Below are 25,645 nucleotides of genomic sequence, written 5' to 3'. Positions count from 1 at the left end.
ATTTGAACATCCATGGTGACATTTCAGCGCGCACAAAAGACACAGTCCACTGGTACTTGAGCACCTTCGCTGCAATGTGGAGGGGTGTAGCCGAATTGAAAGGCGGGCGACCTATCCATTCTTGGGCTCCGCACAACACAGCGCACGAGGATACGAAGCACGAGCGAAGGAACACACAGCAATACTTGTCCTGATTTCGCTCGCACTTCGTCTCCTTTTGCGCTGTTTTTATTTCCCATTTACGAATGTGTGACCAACTAGCCCAACGAGCCAAACTTCATCAAGACAAGACACGTGAAAAAAAGAACGGGAAAAGAGCTTGTCTAACAACTGGATGGGTGAACGAGCTAAGCACTCTGTGCACGAGTTTTCGTTTGCAAAATATTCTTGCAGGAAAGCCAACTTAGTTTTTTTTTTACCACTTCGGATTCTTTGTAAGCAGCAATTTGCTACCTGATTTCCACGTGGTCTATACCGACTCTCGCCGGCACGCACCGTTATGCGCTTCTCTCCCCCTAGTGTTCGTGCTAATCGCGGTGTTCGTGTGACCCTCCACCAGTGTCTGCGAGAGAAAGCGCCTGGTTCGAGAGCTAAGCCGCTCTCGAAGAATGCCTTGCGAGAGACATGCGAAATCACTTCGCGAAAACGCGCGCACAAAGCGCGACGCCGGATTAAAAGCGAACATTGGCCGCTAAGTCAGTCTCGTTAACCATTCTGGGTACTCATATATAGGGTTATGCCAGTGCCTCCTCTATAACTTTCAGTGCCTGGTGGACGGGGAGGAGAACAAAAGGCACGACCGTCGGCGCGAGTACAACCGTTCACCGCCAGGCGCCGCCACCCAAACAGGGTTTCGCGGTCTTTCGCTCGCTGGCCGCGCATTACCTGCGCAGGTGCGGCTGCTAGTTTCGCGATTTTCTCGACGTCAGGGTATCTTGAGATGCTGACAATGATCGGTAGAAGCAAGGCCTACTCGACCGCTAAGCTCTTGAGCTCGCTCGCAACAAACACAAGACTTGGCAAAACCCGCAGTTGCTGACTTGGCACTCAGCCGCGGAGCAAGCTTATACAAAACCCGATTCAAAATCAGTCTACGCTCCACCATTACCCAAATCCAACTGGACCAATTTGTTGTCCCAATTCAGAATATCTCTTGAAATATTAACCCAACGTGAAAAAAAAGGCGTGCTGTTTCTCTGTCCAGGGTACCTACCTGCTGCCTAGGATTAAATCACCAGGTGGCAAGGAAAAAAAAAATTTCTATTGGAAGAAAGCAACCTTTTCGCAGCCTTACATATACTGGCCCGCTATTAAAACATTTGCGTACAAAAAAAAATATAAAATTGCACACACAATGATTTTCACACCCTTACATCTATTGACCTAATAGTGAAACATTTGGTGACAAAGGAAAGTTAACTGCAAAGGAAACAATATTTCACAGCCATACATACATTGGCCTAAGATTGAGACATTTGCTGACAAGAAAAAAGATCATAAATTGCACAAAACTATTTTTCAGAGCCATGCATACAATGGCCTAAGGTTAAAACATTTGCTGACAAGAAAAAAAGATCATAAATTGCACAAGATAATATTTCTCACAGCGTTATATAAATGGCTTGCAATGAAAATATTTGTTGACAAATAAAATATCGCATATAATAAACAACGACACAACCTTTCTCAAATCCTTACATACTCCCTTGAAAGTGGCTTCCTCGCGAAATATTTGCAAGCATCCTGCTTGTCAGTCACATTAAATGGACACTAAAGAACAAAGCGATTTTTCTCATATTAGTATAGTACTCTTTCACGATACCAAAAACACCACGCTTGCTGCGAGAAGACGCTTAGTAAGCGAGAAAATGTAGGTGGCGACGCCACCTTGAAGTTTCCGCACCATTCGCCGTGACGTCACATGTTTTGATGGCACCTACTAGGGACTGCGTAGTTCCTCATCGGTAAAAATGAAGTACATTATCCTTTGAGGGAGCCATAGACTTAACATACCAAATTTGACGTATTTTTGTTGATCCAATGGAGCCAAAATGCGATAAATTCACTTTGAAATCCGTGATGTCACGCGGGAGATTTCGGCGCGAAATTTAAAAATGAAACTTCGAACTATAGATTTTCTCCTCTATTAATAAACCTATGATGGCGAAAATAACGACATTAGAGTTCTCGGAGCATAATTTATCGATCTAAACCAATTCATTGTTTCTCTTTAGTGTTCCTTTAAACGCCTAGTCCGAGAGGAGTGGCCTGAGGAAGTAAATACATATGAGGTTCACGAGTCGCACCCTGCGGTCATAGCTGCCATCACTCTGGCATTTAAGGAGCCTTGATGCACAGAGGGCTGGAACTGTGTACTTTGTCAAGGTACTGAGTGGCTTTGCCAAATTTGGGTTGTCTTTGAGCGCACCGTCTGCAAAAGCTCGCAAAGTATATCAAGGACAAAAAGGAGCTGGTCAGATGTATAGTCCAGGCACTTTCTTTTTTTCGTCCGACTTGCACAGCGGCACGCAGCAGTACGACATCGCAATTCATGCAAGCTGCGTGGTCACGACAAAGGATAAAAAAAATCTTCCTTCGCATTCAACTCGCTAAACCCAACCGCACGTGTCAAGGCAGAGCAAAGCAAACAAGCGCTCTAGGCCGCGCCCGCACCAGCACTACCGGCTCAGCGCCCGACCCTGTTTGCACAGCGCCACCACGCAGTCGCGGCGAGCGGGAGAAACGCAAGCGCCGACGGCCGCGGGAGGGTGTTCTACCAGGCACTGAAAGTTATAGAGGAGGCACTGGTTATGCTCAAGTTGCGTACGCACCCTCGCTTCTCAACATAGCATTCTTAGACTTAGCTTGGATTTCATCACTTCCGCTTTGCAGTATACCCTTTCTGTTGCTGTGAAGAACCCTTTTAGAAAACTACGCTGTTTGCTGGGGCTTTTGTTGACGGCGTCCTGTGCAGACTCCAATGCACCACACTATCGACAAAGCAAATGACACTGCTGGAATTCAACATGGCGGCGCTAGCGACGTGATGCGGAATAAATCTCACGGTTAGGCAAATCGCATTACTGCATTACTGGCCTACTGCACGGGAGTACAAAGGGTGACGTCGTTGCCTGGACAGTGCATTTTCGGGAGGTCCCACATACTAGTGCGTCGTGATAAACTAGTGCGTCGTGATAAACTACATAGTAGATACAAAGTGGAAGTAGTACAAGGGTAAGCTCCAACGTTCAGCCATGAAGTAGAGCAGTTCATTGAGGATGTTGAATAGGCAACGCAAAAGGTACGAACCCAGTACACCATAGTCATGGAAGTCTTCAATGCGAAAGTAGGAAAAAAGCAAGAAGGGGAACAATCTGCAACTATGCCACCGACTGCAGGAATCACAGAGGAGAAATACCGGCGGGTTTTGCCCAAAGAAATCACCGCGTGCAGTGAACACTTTTTTACAAATGCAAAGAAATGGGAAGTGGACACGGAGAAGCCCTGACGGAGAAACAAATAACGAAATACATTTTATAATGTGCAGATACCCAGGCATGGTACAGGACACGGAAGTAGTGGGTAAGGTAAAACTTGCGATCGTAGATTAGCGAGAGCGCAGCCACAGCGGCGGCGCAAGAGACAAAATAGAAGTCGCTCACTGGTCAAAGCTCAACTCCCACATCAATGTCCCTCAAACAGTGCATAAATACGGAGGAACAATGCAGCTTTGTCGGACAGCGTTTCGGACTTTTAAACCAGTGTGCGCCATCAATAGCCATCTAAGCGCTTTTTATCATGTGTAAAGATTTTTCCCAGTACACTTATGAGGTGTCCAGATTCCGATTTTCCCAAAACATACCCAGAGTTCGTAGTAGTACTGAATCAAACGCTTTCAGCTGCTTGAAGCGAAACTGGCTATTCGATAACATTTTTAGGTAATTCCAAAGCTTATCTGGTACACTGTCAATGAGATCCAAGTCTTTAAATCAACTATCGACAATTCAGAAGGTATACAACCAAGCTCTCAGAGAGCAGCTAGGTAAAGATGTATTTTTAATTTTGTGCAGTTTATTACGTATCTCCGCGATTAGTAGTAGCTGATATAACCCAGACGCCGCTGTGGGGAATTATTTACAGTGAACACACAGCCACCTGATTTCTATACAATAATACTGGCCAGCTAGGAGGAGTCAATGTGCAACATTGGTGCTGCCCAGGCCCGTAGCCAGGGGGGGGGGGTTCCCTTGGGGCCCGGGCCTCACCCCCCCCCCCTCGAAATTCTGATGGAGGGGAGTGTTTTACCGAAAATAAATAGCGAAAATTGGTGTTTTCCAAGCCTTCAGCAAGCCCCCCACCCCCGAAAAAAGAAAATCCTGGCTACGGGCCCGGTGCTGCCTAAAGAGAACAGTGTTACGAAGTGTTAGCCAAGCAACAATAGACTACGCATGATTGCTGGGTTCATTCTATAATAGTCTCCCAAACGAAATTCCCCTGTAATACCTGGCATTTATTCATATAACCAACATATGCATTACAATCACCTAAGATCCGTACATCCTTTTTGTGTGTGTATATAGTCTACAAAATGTTGCAGCTGATATAGAATTCTTTATTAGCTGTACTTCAATTAATTAGGCTGTAGTATACTAGGCGACTTTTGTAGTAAACTGGCAAGTGGAATGATGCAGTTAATGACATGGTAGCATTTTTTTTTTTTTTCGAAGGCCAAGCCTCACCAAACGCGAAAATTGACCTTTGGCGTCGGCGGCGTCAACAAGAATGATGCTAAATATCACGTGGCGACGTCACATAACGTGACGTCACGTGAAGACGTCGTAACGTGACATCTTCGCTTGGTCAACAGTGGGCCGATCAAGGGGGCATTGCAAAACCAGGTGACGTGCAGAAAGTTTGCAATGTCTCCGATCCTGGAGGCAGCGCAAAATCCCATTAGGTGCAGAAAGCGTTCGGAGGGGGGCGCAGGAGGATCAATACATCGACTAGGAAGAAAAAGAAGAACATGGCTTTCGCCTTCAAGTCGTCTTAGGCAAATTCATAAGGGACCCGTGAGCCCCCCCCCCCCCTTTTTTCTACTGCATTGCTTCGTTCATGAAGTCATTTGAATTAAAGCCCCTGATGCCTGCCATAGTTCACAGTAAAGTGGTGAGCAGTGGTCAAATAAGAGATGTAACTGAAGCCAATGTCTTGACAAAAACTAAAAAAAAAAGTGAGAAAATTCTGGGTTTTACGTTCCAAAACTACGATATGATGATGTGGCGCCATATGGTGGGGGTCTCTGCATTGAATTTTGACCTCTTGGGGTTCTTTGCCATGCACTTAAATCTACATTACGGGTGTTTTATATTTAGACCCCATCGAAATGTGGCCGCGGGAATCGAAGCGCTGCCCATCAAATCTTGCTGCAGGCCCCTGTCTTTTCTGGATTTTACTATAATGTGCCAATCATTCTTCACAAGTAGCCTGCGAAGGGCGTTCAATAAACACACAAAATTATGACAGCCATAAACGGTGCAATATATATTTTTTTTATAGTGCCCATTTTCTTTCTCGCATGGCTTCCAAGCAGCAACACGTACGCGAGCTCGTACGCGCCTAACGTGCCGTACCAGTGGTGTCGGGACGTGCGTCCACCGATCAGCTGCTTGCGCTAAAATAGCGATGTAAAAGGAAAGAAACAACGCAATAACGAGTCTAACCACACACAGCGGTGCGTTGTATTTTCGTCCCGTTCTCGCTCCGTTTCTCCGTGTTAGCGTGAGGCAACTTGCCCACACGCGCTTTAAGTATGCTTTTAGCAACTACTGACTGGTTGCTCAGTTTCGGCATAAGAATGAAAAGAGCCTGGGTTCAATGAACTGTAGGTTTTAATAGGCACCTCTCAACGTTACACAGTACACTTTCCTAGAAGAACGAAACTAGTTTTTTTTTTTCTAATAGTTTTCTTTTTTTTTTTTTGCACTAGTAGCAGGTTACTTTTCGTGAAAGGAAATACCGGAGCTTTACGTGTCAAAACCACAATATACTTATTGTGACTGAAGAACCACAATATGCTTACTGTGGTTGAAGCGGGGATTACGATAAAAATTGGAGCGCCGAGGCGCTTCCGTCGGTGAATACGCTGCGCTTCTCGCGTCGAACCTTGGTTTTGTCGCGCGTTTCTGCAATGTCAAGCACATATTGTCTCGAGATTCAACACACACTAATACCAAATCAAAACTCAATTCGCTCTACCACAGCGACTGAAAGATGCACGAGTCCTTTAGGTCCGCATGCTCCATTTCACCTCGCTGGTTCGCACGGAGCGTGGGATCTGTGTCCAAATGTCGTTTAGAGGCGTTCAGCGGTACCCAATTCGAGAAGAAGGAAAAGGAAGAAAAAAAGAAAGGACTTACGCAGACTTGACAAAAACGAGCTGTTGCTGAGTGCAGGAACTTAAAAACGGGACGCCAAAGTAGAAAAAAAGGATCGGGAGGTCGCTTTGGTACCGCGCAACGTTCATTGATTGCACATTCACACATACACGAGGCAGTATAGGATAGCTTGTATGACGTATTATGAAATATTCAGTCCTCTACAACCGACGGCTGGGAAATATCAAATGAGGAAATACGCGGGCGATCACACGAGAAGCAATGCGAACCACGATCGTGCAGCGGACAGTCGACGGAAGACTACAGGGAACTTGAGAAACAAAAAAAAAAAATGCGACACACTTACGAACAATTACGTTAGACGAATTGAGCGCCAACATGCAGAGTGCAACAACCGCGAGTTCGAAGCACGGTTCGTTGACAGCGTTTCTTGCACTCCCGTGTCACGAACAACCTTACGCATACCCACCTCCCAAAGGCAAGGCCTAAACAGGCACGTATCTACAGGCGTCGGAAGAAAGACCAGGCCCACCAAATCAGCTGATAGACCAAAACATCACCGTATATACAAAAAGTAACACTTACTTTTGCTTGGAAGGTGGCGGAAGGTCGGTCTTTTCCTCAATAATTTGGATATCACAGTCCATATTCTCCTGAAGCGCCATGGCCTACAACACGCACGAAATAATCAGCAAGCGAGCAAGCAACTGTAGCGACTGTAGCGCCATCTACGATGTCAGGCGGAACTTTCTCACCGCTCCACAGCAGCCACAGCCCACCAGAGGACAGCGACAGCGCTGCAGGCTGCAATGCTGTGCGAATCATTCCCGTTATTCCGCTCTCAGTAGCAGCCTGCAGTGTTTGTCTGCTCCCTTATATTGTTTAGCCGCAGCTCTTGCTCGGGTTCGCGTCGTCTGTTTCGATGAGCTTCTAATATTCTCCCCATAGGCATGCGCACAGGGGTGGCAAGGCCTCCTCCCTAATCATCGAAGTGGGGTGCCAAGTATTCCTCGTACTTTTAGTCAGTCGGACCAGTGCCGTCATTGGTTGAAATTTAGGGCAGGTTTTTGACGTTCATGGCGGCCGACGACCCTTCATGTTGCATTCCAAAACTTTACTTTCCACCTTTACCCCCGGAAAGCAAGGGAACAAAGGCAGGCAGAAGCACGTCATCGTTTCATTTTTATTTACTTTTACATCCATTGCGAAGCTTACCTTTTGGACTCGACCAGTAAAAAAAAAAAAAAAAAAGCGGTGGGGGGGAGGGGGGGGGAAGCTGCGGCGGAACGTGGGCCCCCTAAAGAACCCTGCATAGGCCTTTCTCCCCTACTGTTCCAAACGTGGTACAGTTAACAGCTGCGAGCCCAACAGTAAAGTACAACTCGTAGCGTGTGTTAGTGGTCAGCTTAGGGATAGCTATGCCAATGCTCAACCACGGCCGTAATGCAGCCATCAACAAAGGTAGAAATGCGGTAGCTGCGACATACTTTATTTCAGGGCAAGGCCTTTCTCTGTGAAGTAGCACTTTCACATTGCTTTCAATGAGATTGCTTTATGAGGTTTAACAACCTAAAGCAACTCGGGCTATGAGAGATGCCGTAGTGGAGGGCTCTGGATAATTTCGACCACCTGGAGTTAACGTGCACTGACGGTGCACAGTACACAGGCCTCTAGCACTTCACCTGCATCAAAATGTGACTGCAGCTTTCAACAAGAAACCAAGGCATTTACTAACACTGATTTATTGTTCCTCAAACAATATTCACGAGTATATTTGCCTCAACACACTCAAATGGCGCAACACAATATGCGCAAAAGGAATAAATACGGCATGCGACACATTACACATAAGGCAACCAAAAGATGCTACTTTTTAAAACGAGCACATAGCATGATGCACTAGTTCTATGAAGCACATCGTCTTAAATGAGTCTGCTAATTCTAGTTCCCTTCAATTATGCTAAAAGGGGCACCAAAACCTCGAGTCTAGCATACAACATTGCATAAAAAAAAGGAACATTTTTTAAAAAACCTTTTGCATATACATTGCACATATTTTGCACAAAACGAAATTCAGTAAGAGCATGTCAGCAATGTAGATGCCACAAATGGCAGAACATGTATCACCACAATAAATACCTATGTACTATTGCGTGAATTGAGATGGTGAAAATATATATTTTTATGTACACTGTATACTGCCACTAACATCAACTACAGAGCAATAATAATGAAAATAATTAATATTTCTATATAGTGGCAACTCTGTGCCACCAGGGTATTGCAAAGATGAGAGAAACTGTACAAAGACAGTAAAAATGCAACTGCCAAAAATGTTAACTGACACAATGTTACTGCATGCAAATTGGAATCTTCTTTTAGTAAGACTGCTTATGAACATTGATTTTAGGCATCACAACAGTGAAACTGGTTCAGTCTGCTGATTATGCAATGTATTGGAAGAGTACTACACATGCACATGTTGAAATACAGTTATGAAAAATTTGGCTGCAATCAGCAGGACAGGACCTCAAAAAAAAAAAAAGCTTTAGTTCGAAGACCCCCTTTAGAATACATGTAAAATGAGAAAACTGTTTTCCTCAACAACCATTGCACCAAATTTCATGATGGTTATTACAGTTAAAAGAAAAACGTTAAAATCTAGTTACTGCAGGAAGCTGATGTGTTTGGTGAGACCATGAATTTTTTAAGCAGAAAATGATGAAAATCACCAACAGCAAAAAATGAAGCTACATAATTTACACCACTGCTACTCTGCAATAAAAAAATACCACAATCCTGTAAACTGCACCTAGCAATATATCTAAAGCAACCATTTATCTATCGTGCACTGCTCTGAAATATACCCTATGCGCGAGTAAGCCATTTACAAAACCCTCGTAAATACTGCAGCAAACTCGCATAAGCTGTAAACTCGTATACCAGATTTGCCCAATTTAGATGCTATAATTGATGCCACTTCACAGAACTGTGATACCTATATTTGGTGCAAAGTTACGAATTTTTGAAGCTCATGCTTCCATATTTTCTTTTTAGGCTGAACCAGTTTTTGAAAATCTTGAAACAATTCAAAACGACAGATCCAAATTCTGCTACTTATAGTCGACAGAAGTTAACATTCTACTTCAAATGCAGAAAATTTTATTCAAATGCAGTCCAGTATTTAAGTCGTAAAAGCATTTCTGCATTTTATACATATTTGAACAGTTTGGCCCCATGCTAAAGCTTCCTCTAAACAGCAATACGCAAGAAAATCCCAATACGGTTGAGCAGATAGAACCAACACATTAGAGCCATAAAATGCTACAATGCCATAAAAAAAATACATAGCATAAATAATGGCTAAGTGGTGCACAAAATTTTGTTCCCATGATTTAAAAACACCTATCTAAACATGCAATAAATATTCAGATAGGATGATTTGCAATCATTTTGCAATTGCTACGAGAGAGGTGCAGATTTTTTTAAAGAAAAAAATATTCCTTCATACATATCTTGCAGGTGACTCTTGAGTGCCTTTTCTTTAAGTAACTGCAAGGTACAGTTATTTAGTTTAATTGAAACAATACTTCAAGGCTGCAAATGCATTTGACAGTTTCCAAGTAATGTCAATGTATTTTCAAAATTTTTATGCACACTACTAAAGAGAGTTTCCACATGGTCAAGTGAAATTGCTGTAGTGCACTGGCATGAAAAGCAACCAACTTTTCATGGCAAGAGAAAATTCAGCAGTGCCTTACAGTGGCCATACGTGTGAAAACTTGCATGTAATATGCAAAAAAAAAAGAACTGCAGTAAGGATACAAGAAATACACGAGTACACTTTCTTCACCATTACGGTAGGCAGAGATGGCAGCAAGCAAGCATAAGACAGGAAACTAGCACACCTGGGCATGGCAGTAAAAGGGTCAAAGGGCAATAATAGAAGGCATAGCAGCATTGTGTGCAGCAGCTAATATGCTTGCTTACAATGGCAAGATCACAGCTATGTGCCCATTAAAAAGAATAACAGACAGGCACCCACAAGTTTCTACATTTAGATGCATGATAGAGTACACTCCTGGAGAAAGACAAATATAAACTTACGACTGTGATGAAGACAAAATAGTTTCACACTTTCAATATCCTAAATATTCCATAGGTATTATCTGAGACTTCGCACCGCAGTACTAAACGTGCTCAAGCCAATGTTGAACTACACATGGAGTCAACAGGCACCTATCCCTATACAAAATAATTCATGCTATTTTCCTACATTTTAACTACAAAACATCTAGAACAACCGTAGTTGGCATGTAATCTGCGTCACTAAGACAACGTCTAGTATGTTAGATGTTTCGTGGGCCTTCTTACATAACAAGAGCAAGAATATATGCAAGTAGTACATCCACATACGTGATCTGTTTTTTGTTTTTTTTTTCTCTTGAGGCCAGGTAATCTGTTCTACAGAGCCTCCCTACCAAGAGTTAAGCATTACACCACATGACGAGTTAAAGCACCCCGCTCCCAGGAACATGCCGGAGCACAGTACACCACCATCAATATAGTATATAACCAATGGCTGGGTATGCAAAATATTGAAAATTATACAATCAAATACTATGTGAATTCTCATTAGGCATAAGTTATTCACATGCATCCAGACATACACTCACATAGTGTGAATTGAGAAGCTCAAAAAGACAGCAAAGAGACTGTTCAGCCAAAGTAGAAACAATTCAGCAAACAACCTTAACTTGGCTCTGGTGATCACGATATTGACATGTCTGTGATGTGCCACAACTACCTCTGACAGACTACTGCTACAGCGGATAGCCAAATCTAGACAGTTTGATTTCACATACTTCTACACAGTACAACCAAGAAAGGCTGAATGCCGCAAATCAGCTATTTAAAGCATGCACACACTGCTTTTAAGCACAGAAATTCACAACACGAACATCAAGCCCAGAAATACCATATTAACTATAGCAGGTATTGTTAAAAAGATTGGCAGCAGCAAAAATTGATGACGCCAAAAGCAAGGTGCTTCTGATAGCAGCCTGATCACATATGCAGCTCTTACTTTTATTGAGAGGTTTACTAGAAGATGAAAAGAAAAAAAAATGGGGGGGGGGGGGGGGCTGGCTAGAATAAGTAAGCGATTTATTTATGATGATCATTGGTGCACTTGTAAAGCCACATAGAATTAATTGGCCTTAACCAACAGCGTTTCCAATGTTTGTGAAAAAAAACTACCCTTTCAGTAACTCACAGAGGCTATGTGTTAGGTTCACAGTGGAAAGTATGAATCCATTAATATATATATTAGGGGTGTGCGAATATTCGAAATTTCGAATATTTTTTCGAATAGTGTTTGCTATTCGATTCGATTCGCACTGGAATTTTACAAGTCAAACTATTGAAACTTCCCAAAAATAAATACAGTCAACGTCCGATTGAAAGTGACCCCTTCAAATTTTCAATATGCTTCACCTCATTACACTCTCGTGATGCGGCAAAGCTGCCTTTCAAACCCCGTTACGGACGAACTTTGCCAAGACACAGTCAACGTCCGATTGGAAGTGATCCCTAGATTTTCAATATGCTTCACCTCATCACACCCAGGTATTGCGGCAAAGCTGCCTTTCAAGCTCCGTTACGGTGGAGCTTTGCCAAGACAACGTCCGATTGAAAGTGTAGTCTCTAGATTTTCAATATGCTTCACCTCAACACACCCCCGTATTGCGGCAAAGCTGCCTTTCAAGCTCTGCTACGGTCGCAAATGTATTAACTCAAGAAAACGCTGGTTCCAACATGGAGATGTAAGACGTGGCAGAGGTGGGGGCTCAATTAATGCTGTTTTAGACCTGAAATTTGGGCAGGAAGCCCGAAAAATCGAAAGCCGAAGCTTTTTAGCATCCAAAATTTCAGATGCTCTTACATATCGACGTCTACGAGGCAGATTTGGAACTCCAGACTTGAAGGGAGCACACCCCTGTCCACCACATCAGTTGGGCTTCCACAGAAGTTGAAACAAGAGGAGAGGCTGAAGAAATAGCATCTTTGCCTATCACTTGTAAAGTGTGGTCGACAACACTTTGGTTGCACCAAATCATGTACATAAATAAAATTCGGCCTCTACATTGCCTCATTCTTGATAAGACAACTATGAAACACCACCCCTCCAGTGCTTCATCAACCTAGCGAAAAGAAACACTTTCATGTTGCTATCTCATAAGAATATGCTTAGGAATCCTCTCTAACTTTTTTTTCTGCAATTTCGCTTCGAAGTATTCGAAAAATATTCTAGAAATATTTGAGAAATATTAAAAAAATATTCGATTCGATTTGCACTCACACTTCAATATTTGAATTCGCTTCGCACCCAAAATTTTGCTCTTCGCACAGCTCTAATATATATAGTTTTTGTGCTATATCATACTAGAGCAAGGGTCTCAAACTCGCCTCAGCTAGTGGACCACAGTCATGAAATTTAGTACCACAAGGGCCGGGACAGTGAAGAAGGTTGAAGCAAGGGGGGGAGAGGGGGCGGGGTTGAACAAAATGTTGCCTATGTTGCGTAATGCTGCCATTTAAAAGAATGCATTTTTCATATCTCATATATGAGTCATTTCTGGAGTAGATTTGGCACCAGGATTCGAGAACCATATCAATACTAATCTCCTGAATGACTTCAATCTGGACACCTATTTAGAAATATTGAGATTTTGTTCTACGGTTATGTTTCAACACACGGTGACCACATGGGGTGCCCCACGAAAAAACTATGCTTGAGACCAGTCCCGCCTCTGTACCTTACTGGAACAAAACTTTATTAATCGCAATAGCTGAGTATTTAATGCGAGCACCATTTAACAAAATCACAAACATTTTATTCCTTGTGAAGCCGCGGGCCGCTAGCAAAACATCCGCAGGCCGCATGCGGCCCGCAGGCCGTGTGTTTGAGACCCCTGTACTAGAGTATTTTGTGTACAGAAAATGAAACTAATATGACTGACAGTAGCTGTAAACCATACAGGTACAAGCAACTTCCAAACTGCCTTTGACAAAAAGTGCTCACTACTGCAGAAAAGAGTGGATGAAAACAGAGGATAAGGCATTTTCTGTTTCTGCCTGTAACTGCGTTATGATGAAATGAGAACCGAGTTTTACGAAATCAATGCCAATTTTTCACCACTCTAAAAGTTCACATTTTGTTCAATAAAGCTGCCCACAGTAAAATATCACCACGTGGCAAGAGCCCTATTAAAACATTTAAAAAGATGTGGAAAATTTCTCAGGACAAGTGTATTGCTGTTCTAAAATGTAACAAGTTTTAATGTACCGAAAATACATCAACAAAAGAATGCAAGTTGCGCAAAACCAGACTACATTTACAATAAAAACTCGAAAACACACAGAATGAGCAGGAAATTAATCTTCAAGTACCTGATGTTAGCTAAGTGGCCACCAAATAGTAAACCATATATAAAAGAAAATGCACGCTAATTAGTCTAGAATATTGAAATTACACAACACATAATCTGTGTGTACAGCAGATTGAATCATCACTCTGTAATAAATGATATTTTAAAAAGCAATTTGAGTGTTTTCTCACTACAATTAGTTATAATTAGGTCTTCTTGCTTTGCAATTTCAAGACACTCATCACTGTTACATGTGTTCACTGTTTTAACAAATTATAGCAACATTACATTTCCAACTTGTGTTACTGTGCTTTTGAAAACCTTAAATTAGTAGTTGCAAGATTTGTATAGATATACAAGGCATCATATACACATACTAACCTTATATAGAATGAGAATATTTAAGTTCTCATTATTTCCAAAAACAATTACTTACTGGAATAAGCTGTCACTAGAATGCCCGTTGTCCACTGCACAGTTGAATGTGTCTAACTAATTTACTCTATGCCCAATTTTTCTTTTGACATTGACTATTTGAATTCTGTGTACTTTATTTCACTTAATACAGTGTTCATTACTTCTGCATTTTGACTCACTGGTAGTACTAATGACGTGCACAGTTATTTACTTATTTACTTTTATTTATTTTTTTAACTGGCATGATTTTTTGGCACTTCTCTCTATTATTTTGAATTATGTTACCTTCCTTTTTTTCACTTCTGTTGTTTATTGTTGTTTCTAAGTTGGTGTACTGCCCCTCCTGCTTGGGCCACATGCCCTGCAGTATTTTGATTAAAAAAAATAAATATACCAGTTACATGCCAAATGCCTGAGCATTATCTGTAGGTGCACTACATACATCGGAGAGTTTTACGTGGGGGGCCCCCTAACCCTTTGTGTTCTTTTATACACACCTCAGCTCCTTTTGTCCACCCGGCAGTTAGCAACCAATGCTTGAGGCCCCCTAACCTAAAGCTCTCATTAGGCTGAGGTGAGATACCGTGCACACATAAAAAAATGGTAAGTTTTGCATATTAATGTTAACCCCTAAAAGACTGGCTAGCTTGCATTTGTGAAATACCCATCCCCCCACCTGCCCCAGCACACACACACACAGACAGGTTGAGGAACTTCTCAGATAAACAACAAAATAAAACAACAAATTACATGAGATTTTAAAAAATGTTAACACCGAATCAATTTTTTAGAGTAAAGTATGTTGCGTGGCACAGTCATTCACCATCGGTTAGCTGCATAAAAGTGCAACATGCTATGCTTTTCAATGAATAACATCATAAAAATCTTATCACACGTCAACTCCCAAACAGCCAAAAATCAGCCTTGATGCAATATTCTAAATCGAGATGTGCTAACTCGAGTTCATAAAAATAGCACTATGCATTAGAAAAATAAATGGTTGGAATGTTTTTAGAAAATAATAAACATGTACATATCTCAGACGACAATTTTCATGGCAGTCCACTCACAACCTTGGTTATGTTTCTCCCTTAAGAGGCAAAGTACATGGAAGTTAATCACCAGAGTTAACTATAATTATGGAATACATCTGCTGCATGTTAGTATGGACCTAAGTTATGGTTACTTTTTCAATTCACCTTTTGTCACAAACAAGTGCAAGAAAATCCAGTTAAAACAGCTGGTACATTGTTAGAAACAGATACGACTGGGGCTTTGAAAGTATGTGAAAAGCTACTGAAACATAGGGTGAAAAGTTTCCATCCATTACTGCGACACTTCATGCCATAGGCACATAGCTGCAAGAATGAGGGAGCCATGTGCGTCCTTGCCAGTTTTTATCAAGCATCCTTGATAGGTATGCAGGGAAACAGAGGATGTAACATTCCATTTGCTTGCTTATCGTATGTTAACTTGCAACTTTGCTTGGTGTGGAGGAATGCACAACCTGCAGCAACGGTACTTATCCTTGCACCTTATGGTGAGAAAAAAAATGCTATAAATGTAAAATAATAAAATGCCATGAACTTGATCTTTCATGGCCTGTACAATGCCCTCGTTATTATTAATATTAAGCCTACCACTAGCTAAACAAGTTTCACAAGCATGTAGCACTGCCCTGCAGGCTCAATGCCTGGTTTTTAATTTCTTTCTCCACTTTGTCACTTTATGTGAACACTTTACGTTTAGAAAAAAAGCCCCACTTAGAATTTACCATGTCATTCTGTACGCAGGCTGCACCTTTGTGTGACTTACATATTGTCAACAATAAAAAAAATAGCCCAAGTTTTTTTCCTTCACTGCGTGTAAGCAAGCAGGTATCCACATAAAAATCTTTAAATCTGAAACGAAGTGGTAATGGTTGCAGTATCTCCCGTGGGACTTGGCCAGATGCATCCAGAGAGATCAAATAGTGGAATACCGCACAAAAAGCGCAGCTCCTGAAGTGTTTGAAAGTGCCCCAGTTTTAACAGAAACCATGCAACACACATCTGTCACAACACACAACAACCATGCAACATCTGTCACAACACACAACAGCTCGCTATTAGATAATGTGACGTGTAGTAGCAGGAACTAAAAGACAGTGAAACATATTGTAAAAGCAGTGAAAACACCTTGAAAAGTATAACAGTTCTATGTTACACAGCCTCCTACAGTCGGTACTCTTCCCTGCCTCAGCGTCTTCACCAAGCAGGCACACGGAAAGTTGCATTATTTTACTTGCAGTGCTGTTCAAATTAGAGTGGCAAACTAGATGGACCAAGGATCTGCATTACCCTTTTCATTCTTCTTGTCCCTAAATGCCAGCTATGATGCTGGAGAACAACCGGTAGATGCCTATGTTTGAAACAGCCTAGAAACCTTTGACCAGTGCTATATAGGTGCTTGGAATAATTAACACACCTAGAGTGCATAGAATGTTCAGTACATTGCTAATTGAAAAATAGACCAGGCAAGTCAAAGACCTAAATAAAACCAATACATTTTCTTGTATACCCTACTATAAAAGCATATGCACACCTAGAACAAAAGTCTACTGATAATAGCGACCAAGTTGAGACTCAATATATGCGCAGCCATGCTCCACAGTTTTGAAATGGACCTGCAATGAACGCTGTCTTTGAGGCTGTATCCCTAAAGCTTCAAAACAACTGCATCTTTCTGTAGCATCTGTGGTCTCTGTACTTTTTGCTCTGGGTACATATGCAACACACCAAATATATATACACACATATAGACACATCAAAACATGCACATCCAGTAACTTCATCCTTTAGAAAAAAATCGGACTTTCACAGCATGACAAAAATATGAAGTTGATGATAAACAAGTTTATACCATAAAGAATATATCTTGATTGATAAGCTTAATTCACTCACTGAAAGTTTCAGCTCCTCGAAATAACCCAAAATGTCCATGTCCAAGGTGATGTCTAGATATCTCAACACACTGCTAAACAGTAACACACACCGCTTGTGAAAAAGAGCAAGACAAGTAAAGCAGGGCTGGCCAAATTCTTACCCACCACTTGGGACAAAGTTATCCTGCTGATAACATGGGTGGAGCACTGCTTGGACCACTTACAATGCACATGAAAAAAAAATATTTCACGGTGGCCATGATGTATTTCACCTCCTGTTTTTGCAGGTATAAAAGCTTGGCCCTCGAGATCGGCTTTTGGTACTCAAGGGAGTAATTTCCAGGGTTCAGTTTCATTGTGTCACCACTCACCACTGCCACACTGCTGTACGGTTCAACTGCGGCATTAAGAAATTCAGATATAAATTTAGTAGTGCACCGAATTCACTCAAATCATTTTAACAGCTTGTTGTGTAACACGTAAGGGTTAAAGGAACACTAAAGGCAAATAACAATTTATGTCAGAGTGAAAGCTTAATGTATGACAACGTCTAAAACAGCAATATTATCAACAGCAGTGCCCTACTTACCTAGAAATTAACCTAAATGTATCACACGATGCGCGCCACGAGCGGCACATTTTGGAAATTATCCCGATGATGTGAGAGAGTCCCACTACAATTAATCACTCGTAATCAAACTAGCTGCAATAAAAAAAAGAACGTTCCCTGCATCAAGAGATGTAATAAAATGCTGCTTGTTCGTTTCTGTTTGATTCATGGAAAAAAGAACCTCTTTGGCGTTGCCATGGGGAACGGCGCGCGTGGTTCAAAGGTTCCGTTTTCGCCGTCCTGCTTCGCTCACGCGGTCGCGTCTCAGTGATGGTTTCGGTATCGCGTACTGCCGCGCGTGTTTTGCGCGCCCGTGAAAGTCGCTCTGACAGAAAGTTCGATAAAATGCCGCATGCATGTGATGTTGCCGGATGCCCGAATGGTGCACGCCGCCAGTGCACGCTGCCGCGCAGTAAAGGTGGGCAACGTTGGGCACGGCAACAGTGACGTGAGAGAAACCACTTTCAGGCGGGTCATTTGAAGTGCGCTAACGCGATGCAGACCACTAAAACGTGATTTTATTTCAAAATAAGCACTGCCTTGGCACAAAAGTAGCACTACGAGGTTTCTGGACTGCTGTTTCAACAATCAATGTCGACTTGATATTTGCCTTTAGTGTCCCTTTAAGATGCGATGCACAATTCAACCTCAAACCTTTCGTGTTATGGCACCTTTAAAACGTGCAGAAAGGAATGGAATTGAAATAACGTAACTACATTATCCTGACCCTGCTTTCCACGAAACAATATACAGAAGTTTACAGGTAAGGCATTCAGGTCCACGTCTTGAGGTGACCAGCTTTGCCAGCACTGAAAGCTTTGCACAATACAGCTGATGAGCTACATCAATGCAGTGCGAAGCATTGCCTCAGGTTGGCACATCTCCATTAGTGCCTCCCAACACGTGTTAGTCTCGATACCTCCAAAAATTGCTCAGTGCCTGCAGCAACAATGTGAGCATTGCACACACCCACAGACTTAATACAATGCTATTTAGTTACTCATTCATAAAAAGCAATAGGATTAACTATAGGGAAGCACTGGGATGAAGAAATTGCAAGAAAGAAAGCCTAGTGTTCACTAAGCTAGTTGAATGTCAAGGCCTTTTCTTCGTGCAGTAGTGAAAGAACGAAGAAAGAAAAGTTAATTAGAATCTGTCACTTAAGAAAGCATGCACTTTGACTCATGGTTGTCATCCAGTCCACAAGTGAGTAGTACCACGACTGACAGTTGTTGTCAAAACAGTATGAAACATGGCAAAAAAAATGTATTAATTTACTGCATGTACATATGGCTGTCCACAAAACTGCGTCATTTTCTTCTTTATTTATTTATTTATTTATTTTAGCTTCATTATATTTACACAGAACACCCCGTACACACTAAAAGGCTTTAAAAGTAATTCCTAATAAACATTCACAAACAGTGAGTAAGACAAAAAAAAATATACACTGCAACATTGTGGTCACGCTACAATAAAAAAAAAGGCCCTTCAGAAATATCTCAATACTTTACTGGCATCATACTCTGGAACTCAATACTAACAAGCTGGTTTAGTACTACTGTTCTCTTACATGAAATTGAAACAATTCTGGCCTCAGTATGAAACATGCCAACTGCATAATGAGCTTTCTGTGATTCCTGTAACCTCAAGATAATATTAGTAATGATACTTTAAACTACAGGCCAGACAAGTGCTACAGATCACATCCAACTAAAGACATTACAGGTATATACGTTTAATCTTCAAATGTAACTTCAATTAGTCAAGTGAAGAAAGCTATTGATCAGGTCGGTACAACACATTAAAAGGTTTCAAAATAGGCTCCTCCAGCCTCGATACATTTCTGACAGTGAGATTTATTCCTCGTCCTGGATGTACTTTAAAGCTTTTGTGCAAGCTGAATATGTCAACTGCACCAAAGTGATGGCCTTTCATGGAAGACATGATGTTCCGACAAACAATTACCACCGAAGGCTGTCTTTATCATGGGAAAAGTTTCCACTGCCGACTTGCCGAGTATCACACAAAACTTGATAGCAATTCTTTCTGCTTTGTTCCAACGAGCACTGCGTTATGGCTTGCATGGGAAATGAAAATGAGCTTTACAGAAAAGCCTGTCCTTGCTGTGCAGAGAGTTACAGATGACTGAGCGACCACAGCGACCACGTGTGCATAAACTATTTTTCCTTCCACCAATCCCAACCAGTCCAAGCACACTGCAAGGTACAGTCACTTCATAACATAAACACTGACATTACTTTTTGGGCAAACCCTGTGCAGGGTATCTTATGTTATTGTTAACAAAATTTTTGAAACTAGCCTGTGGCGTGTAGCACAATTTTACTTTTAGAGCCAGGTTACATTCAGAAGAGCCAATTTTGTTATGAGAAATCAAAATTCATATTTGACTAATTAAAGTTCTGCTAATGACCTCATGGCACATTTGCAATACATGAAATGTAGCTGGTGACTACGAAAGCATCATAAGTTGGCAAATGATTTTTGTGGGCGACACCAGTTTAGAGATATAAGTTTCCAAAATTTAAGACGAAATGCATTGGTGTTCCAGTTATGTTTGGACTTAAATGCCTTGAAAGACGTTTTGTTAACAACATAACTGGAACAACCGCACATTTTACCCCAAGTGTGAAAGCCTTCATTTCCAAACTGGTACTTGTTTCAAAATCTGCTGCAAAGGAGAAAGCAAACAATTTTAGGCTTTTATTTTTTACACTAAATCATAAGTTTCCTGCTGCATGCAGATCGATAACATTTGGCTCACATGCTCACAGGAGACTTGACTACATATCAGCAATGTTTTCAGAGTTCGTTCAAAAAGTGTTACAGGGCCTCTTTAAAAATTCTGTTAGCAATGAAATGATACACTTTGTATAACGAATAATCTGTTTGTTTTTTTTTTAAATCAAAGAGTGAAGTTATACTAGTGTTTAGGATCTCATGTAAATTTGATTTACACATGCACGACTACCTGTTAGTAGCACATTTTCCACAAGAAACTCAGCACCAACATGACTTAACAGACTCAGCTGCCACGCAGTATTTGTATGATTTATAATATGGACAAAAAGAAAAGAAAAATGCAGCATTAAAAGTGAAAACTACACAATCACTTCACCTGTCTATTCTGCACATCATTTATAGCCCTAAAATTATTATTTTATTCAAAATAAAACATTGATTGCCTTAACAGTCAAAACACACATAGGTGCATGTTTGAAGTCTGCACAAGTACAGGAAATATGAATGTCTCTGGTCAACTTGCAACAGGCACACAATATATAAACTAAGTAATAGACTAAAGGTGCTCATCAGGTGTAAATTAAGTCATGCTAAGCTGCACTTTAAAACGCTTTCTTTAATCACTTTATTAATGCAAAAGCATTATATGCTTCATGAAGTGAAAAAACCAGCATCCATCCGGCAAGCAGCATTACCACCCAATGGCAAGAAAACTCACGTGACCAAGTGATGATGTCATCACGTAGCAAAGCAATGATGTCATGTCATGATGTCACGTGACATGGACGTCGAAGTAATGTGTATGTCGACATAGTCGTCACACCAAGACACACCGTGCTTTCGCATTCAATGCACTTAGTAAGGAGACTTAGATGCCTCTGTAACTTCTTTTGCCTGTCTTCATTGCAAGCATAGGAACGAGTCCACATGTAAGTAAAATATATTCACATTCAGCACCATTCAGCAGCACGAAATGCTAGCTGAAATATTTAGCTGCCTATCGCATTAATGTAATAAACGTTCTTGCAGACTGCAAAGGTATTGCACAGAGTGATGAAACGATGGCCGTATGGCTGGCAGCGTAAAAAGTAAACACTCAAGTAGAAAATTTACTTCTGCTGCTGCCACCATAACAAAAAGTCAAACGAGGAAAAAAAGGCCTACTGACTCGCCCATGTTTGGTCTAGGTGCCAATAGCAATAAAAGTTCTGCCAGGCTGATTACACTGCCACAACACCACACAAGTTGTGCAGCTAAAGTAGCAGAAGGTGTCATCTCTTTCTCTCTCCCACCAGTTAACAGCAGAAAAAACTAACACAACCCAAGGACTTACTATATGCCTCAATAGCTTATGCAACTGCTATGTAAGATGTCGACGCTCATCCCATAACATTAAACCAATGCGTTAGCCAGAGCAAAGGAAGCCACTGGACATCAGCATCAACTATGGCTAGATGGCATTTCTGAGTAAGCCCCAAGGGAGCTTTACATAAATATACATAGACACACAAGCCCGAACCAAGCAGCTCATCAAAAACAAACATCTGCTCTCACAGACCAGCTGCGAGATTAACGCAGCACAACAGAAAAAAAAGGACACAAGGAGCAGCCTCACTAAGGTTGTGTGCGAATGCCAGCTTTCTCAAGTCGTTCTCGTCGCCTCAGTCGTGGTGGGTCAGTGACCAAAAGGCCAGCTAGGTCACCAGGATGCAGCAAGCTATAGAGGATGAGGGCGCCCTGGATGGATAGCACACGGTCCTGGTGCTTCATGTCATCAAACAGGTCCCAGTACATAGAGTGCTCCCATATGTGCTTGGTAAAGCACACTTTGCTCTTGTATAACTTGCCTACAAAGAGGAATAAAAGCATGATGCTGTAGAGTAGTGTTCACAGAAAATGGTTGCAATTAAAGTAACATTGTGTATGCATGTGTGCAATCGCACACCAGATTCACCATGCCCAAGGTCATTTTCCAATCCATATTAGACGCCCAAGTGTGTCTTTAAAGGACAGCTAAGCAGGCCCTACCAGAAGTTTTGTTCATACACAACGAATAGTAAAGTGCCATCCAGAAAACATTTTTATCAGAACTTTTAGGGAATGGTTTACTAGCAGCCGAAATAGAAGAAACTGAATTCTTGCGCAGTTACGGAGTGAAAAGCAGAGCTATTCTTCCCCAAGCAAAGGTTCTCTTCCACTGCCACAACCTCTTCAATTTGAGCACCACTCCTTCAAAATGTTTACATTGCAATTAAGGAGTCAATAACCTTCATAGTATTATGGCAGTTTTCGTCTTCATATCACTTTCTGCCAGCAGATGGCATACCACCCCTGTCTTCCTTTACTGGAACGAAAGGTCCATGTAAGGTTTACATTATGGTCCCTAGCTCTCTTCAATTTTTTTTTCTCTCTGTCTGTAAGCATGCCCTCACAATCCCAGGCACTATGTCATAAACATACTGCATATCCATCAAGAACTCAATTTGCAGTGCATCATGTACCTGTGCTTTTCCAGAAACACTAATAATTTCTGGTGTTTTACATGCCAAAACCACGATATGATTATGAGGCACACTGTAGTGGAGGTCTCCAGAAAATTGCCCAAAAACACTAGGTTTTGACTGAAATTTCAAGGAAGCACAAGTATTACCTTGCCATATCACTAGAGGTTTGCCAACAGGCTATTACAAAACTAGCACATGCTTTCCATCAAACTTTGTTGGTGCAGAGATAGTGTTGTTGAATCGAAATAGCAGTTTGAACACCTTAGGTATGTTTACATTTCATAGAATGCAATCACTAATAAGAAAAGATGTTGAAATAGTTATATTTTAAAACTAAACAAGACATGAATATTTAAGGACGACTGTTTTTAATTATTGAGTAAGCAGATGGACCTCAGCAGCGAGAAGATGTTAACATTAATGTACTTATTTGTCTCAAATGTGCTAATTTGTTTTCAAATACTTGCTTCAGAGAACATGTTGCAATTACAAAATTGAAACCAAGATGGGGCAAAGTCATATCTGGTTCAGGCTAGCAGCATTTTCAATAGGTCCGTCCCTGAAATGTTCTCAAAAATCGAACTGCTCCTTGGCTTAGATGGTATTTTCTGACACACATATTTGCCATTATAAGAATAAATAAAAAAACGAAGATACCAGTGCGTCATCTCTGTTTTTTTTTTTTTGTGCGCATCTGTCTCATGACAAATATGCTCTTCGGGAAACACACTGGCACTCCAGTTGCAGTTTCCCAATAGTCAGTTAGGGTGAAAAGTGAACGAGAAACGTTGCTGACGCCAACATTTAAACAAGGGGCCACAAGACATTGACAAAAAAAACCAAATAATCTATACATTAGCCCACAGACCGGTATTTCTAATAGCTGCACTTGACTTGTACATTCAAAAAAAAAGCAAAGACTAAAATTCCATACATTCACAGACTTAAGCTTTCCTAATCCACAGGGTAGTTCTCTCACTGAACCACATTTAATTTCAATGAAAATTAAGGTTTGCTCAGAAGTTCTGAGTACGGTCAATTCTTATCAGTGCCCTTGATAAACCAGCAAAGTTCACTACAAAATTTAACGCCATGGCATTATTTTTTTTTTTTTACCATGCCAAAACAGAGATTGCAATTTATTTAGAATTACAACTTACAAGAATATAGAAGTCCTTCGGTTACAATATTTAGATGGAAACGTCACAATAAAATGATTAGTTTTCCGAAAATTTAATTCAGAGAAAATACAGCGGAAGATAAAGACTACTCTACTTCATCAATCAAATTTTTGGGAATGTCCTCCAGTAGCACCCCTTTTTATTTATTTATTTTTTTTACCGGACGCATGAAATAAATTTACACGACGCAAGGTTAGAAGTTACGTAGATTGCTTCAGGTCAACAAAGTGCTGCAGTATTCTGCAAGCGACTCTTTTCCGACCACGGCGCTGATACAAAGCAGGCCACCTGGAAGTACTCCTACGTTTACGTGCATTACACAGCAGGCATGCACTTCAAGCTGCGCACAGTGCAGCAAAGGCAGGGGTTCGCTTTCGGCACTCTGCTTATTGCGCACTTATACTACCCATACCCGTGATAGCGAACACAAGACGCGTCAGCGTAACACCATCTAACACGGACGTTGCCATCACTCTCCTTTAAAATTTCAGGCTTCGATACACCTAGCTGAACAGCTGCAGCTATATGAAAAAGAAAGAAAAAAGATGTGGTGAGAATTCGTACTTGCCAATCCTTTCTTGTGTCTCTTTCGTGGCATGCAATAAGCACAATATTGGTAAATCTGGAGAATGCCAGTTAACTCATAGAGAAAGAAAAAAAATATGGTTAACTGCTTTCGTTTTTTACTCGTAGCCGTCACCAAAACACAAGATTGCGACACAGAACGGCACAACACGAATGACAGCATTGCCAATTATGAAGTGCCAAACGCTTACCACAGATGCTACAGTTTATGCCGCCTACAGACTTGTTACACGTATCTTCTTTCAGCATTGTCACAATTCCTTGAAGGTTGAGGCTCCGGTCGACGACGGTGCCATCGCTGGAAAACTTCGAACGCTGCGAATCGTTTTTCAATCTTCGTGACCTCAGCTCTTGATCTTGCTGAAATGTGGCCGTCCTCATTTCGGTAAAGCGCAAGGCGACATGCGTCTTCTTCGAAACGGTAAAAAACGTCCGTCAACGACTATTTCTCGTCGCGTCGCTGCTGATTTACTCAAGAGGCCATACTTGTCACACAGCCGTACACCGAGAGACCAATCTTCGCCATAACAAAATGAAGTTAACACATTCCGCAAAGCGAAACTAGAGTAATCGGAACTGCTGAGAACACTCCGCTAAAGTGAGCTAGAATCACTTTAACTCCGCTCTGCGTTATCTGTTCTAAATCATAAAACGTAATAAACATGTCTGATCTTAAAAGCAAATTCGTCAAGTGATCGAACAGAACAACGGCAGTAATTATACCACTTACGATAGCAGGCAAAAACGCTAAAACACATATATATATATATATATATATATATATATATATATATATATATATATATATATATATATATATATATATATATATATATA

At 41.3% G+C, this 25,645-nt stretch overlaps 1 protein-coding gene and 1 long non-coding RNA gene across 2 annotated transcripts in view; both read right to left on the bottom strand.

The window, feature by feature from the left end:
• LOC119378926 (dnaJ homolog subfamily C member 7) overlaps window positions 1–7,127 on the bottom strand; it is a 106,199-nt gene extending 99,072 nt beyond the window's left edge. Inside the window, exon 1 of the mRNA XM_037648013.2 lies at window positions 6,981–7,127. Coding sequence (XP_037503941.1) covers window positions 6,981–7,060 — 80 coding nt within the window. The 5' untranslated portion in view covers window positions 7,061–7,127. The remainder of the gene's footprint in view (window positions 1–6,980) is intronic.
• Window positions 7,128–8,121: 994 nt separating this feature from the next.
• On the bottom strand, window positions 8,122–25,483 carry LOC119378925 (uncharacterized). The gene is made up of 2 exons (XR_007414783.1): window positions 25,000–25,483; window positions 8,122–22,385 (listed from the first exon to the last, which is right to left on the bottom strand). It is a non-coding gene; the product is annotated as an uncharacterized LOC119378925 (long non-coding RNA).
• Between the last annotated feature and the right edge of the window lie 162 nt (window positions 25,484–25,645).

Source organism: Rhipicephalus sanguineus, chromosome 1 (assembly GCF_013339695.2).
Source record: "Rhipicephalus sanguineus isolate Rsan-2018 chromosome 1, BIME_Rsan_1.4, whole genome shotgun sequence".
Lineage (NCBI taxonomy): Eukaryota > Metazoa > Arthropoda > Arachnida > Ixodida > Ixodidae > Rhipicephalus > Rhipicephalus sanguineus.
The sequence above is the reverse complement of the archived record's forward strand: the minus strand, read 5'-3'. Positions and strand labels throughout refer to the sequence as shown.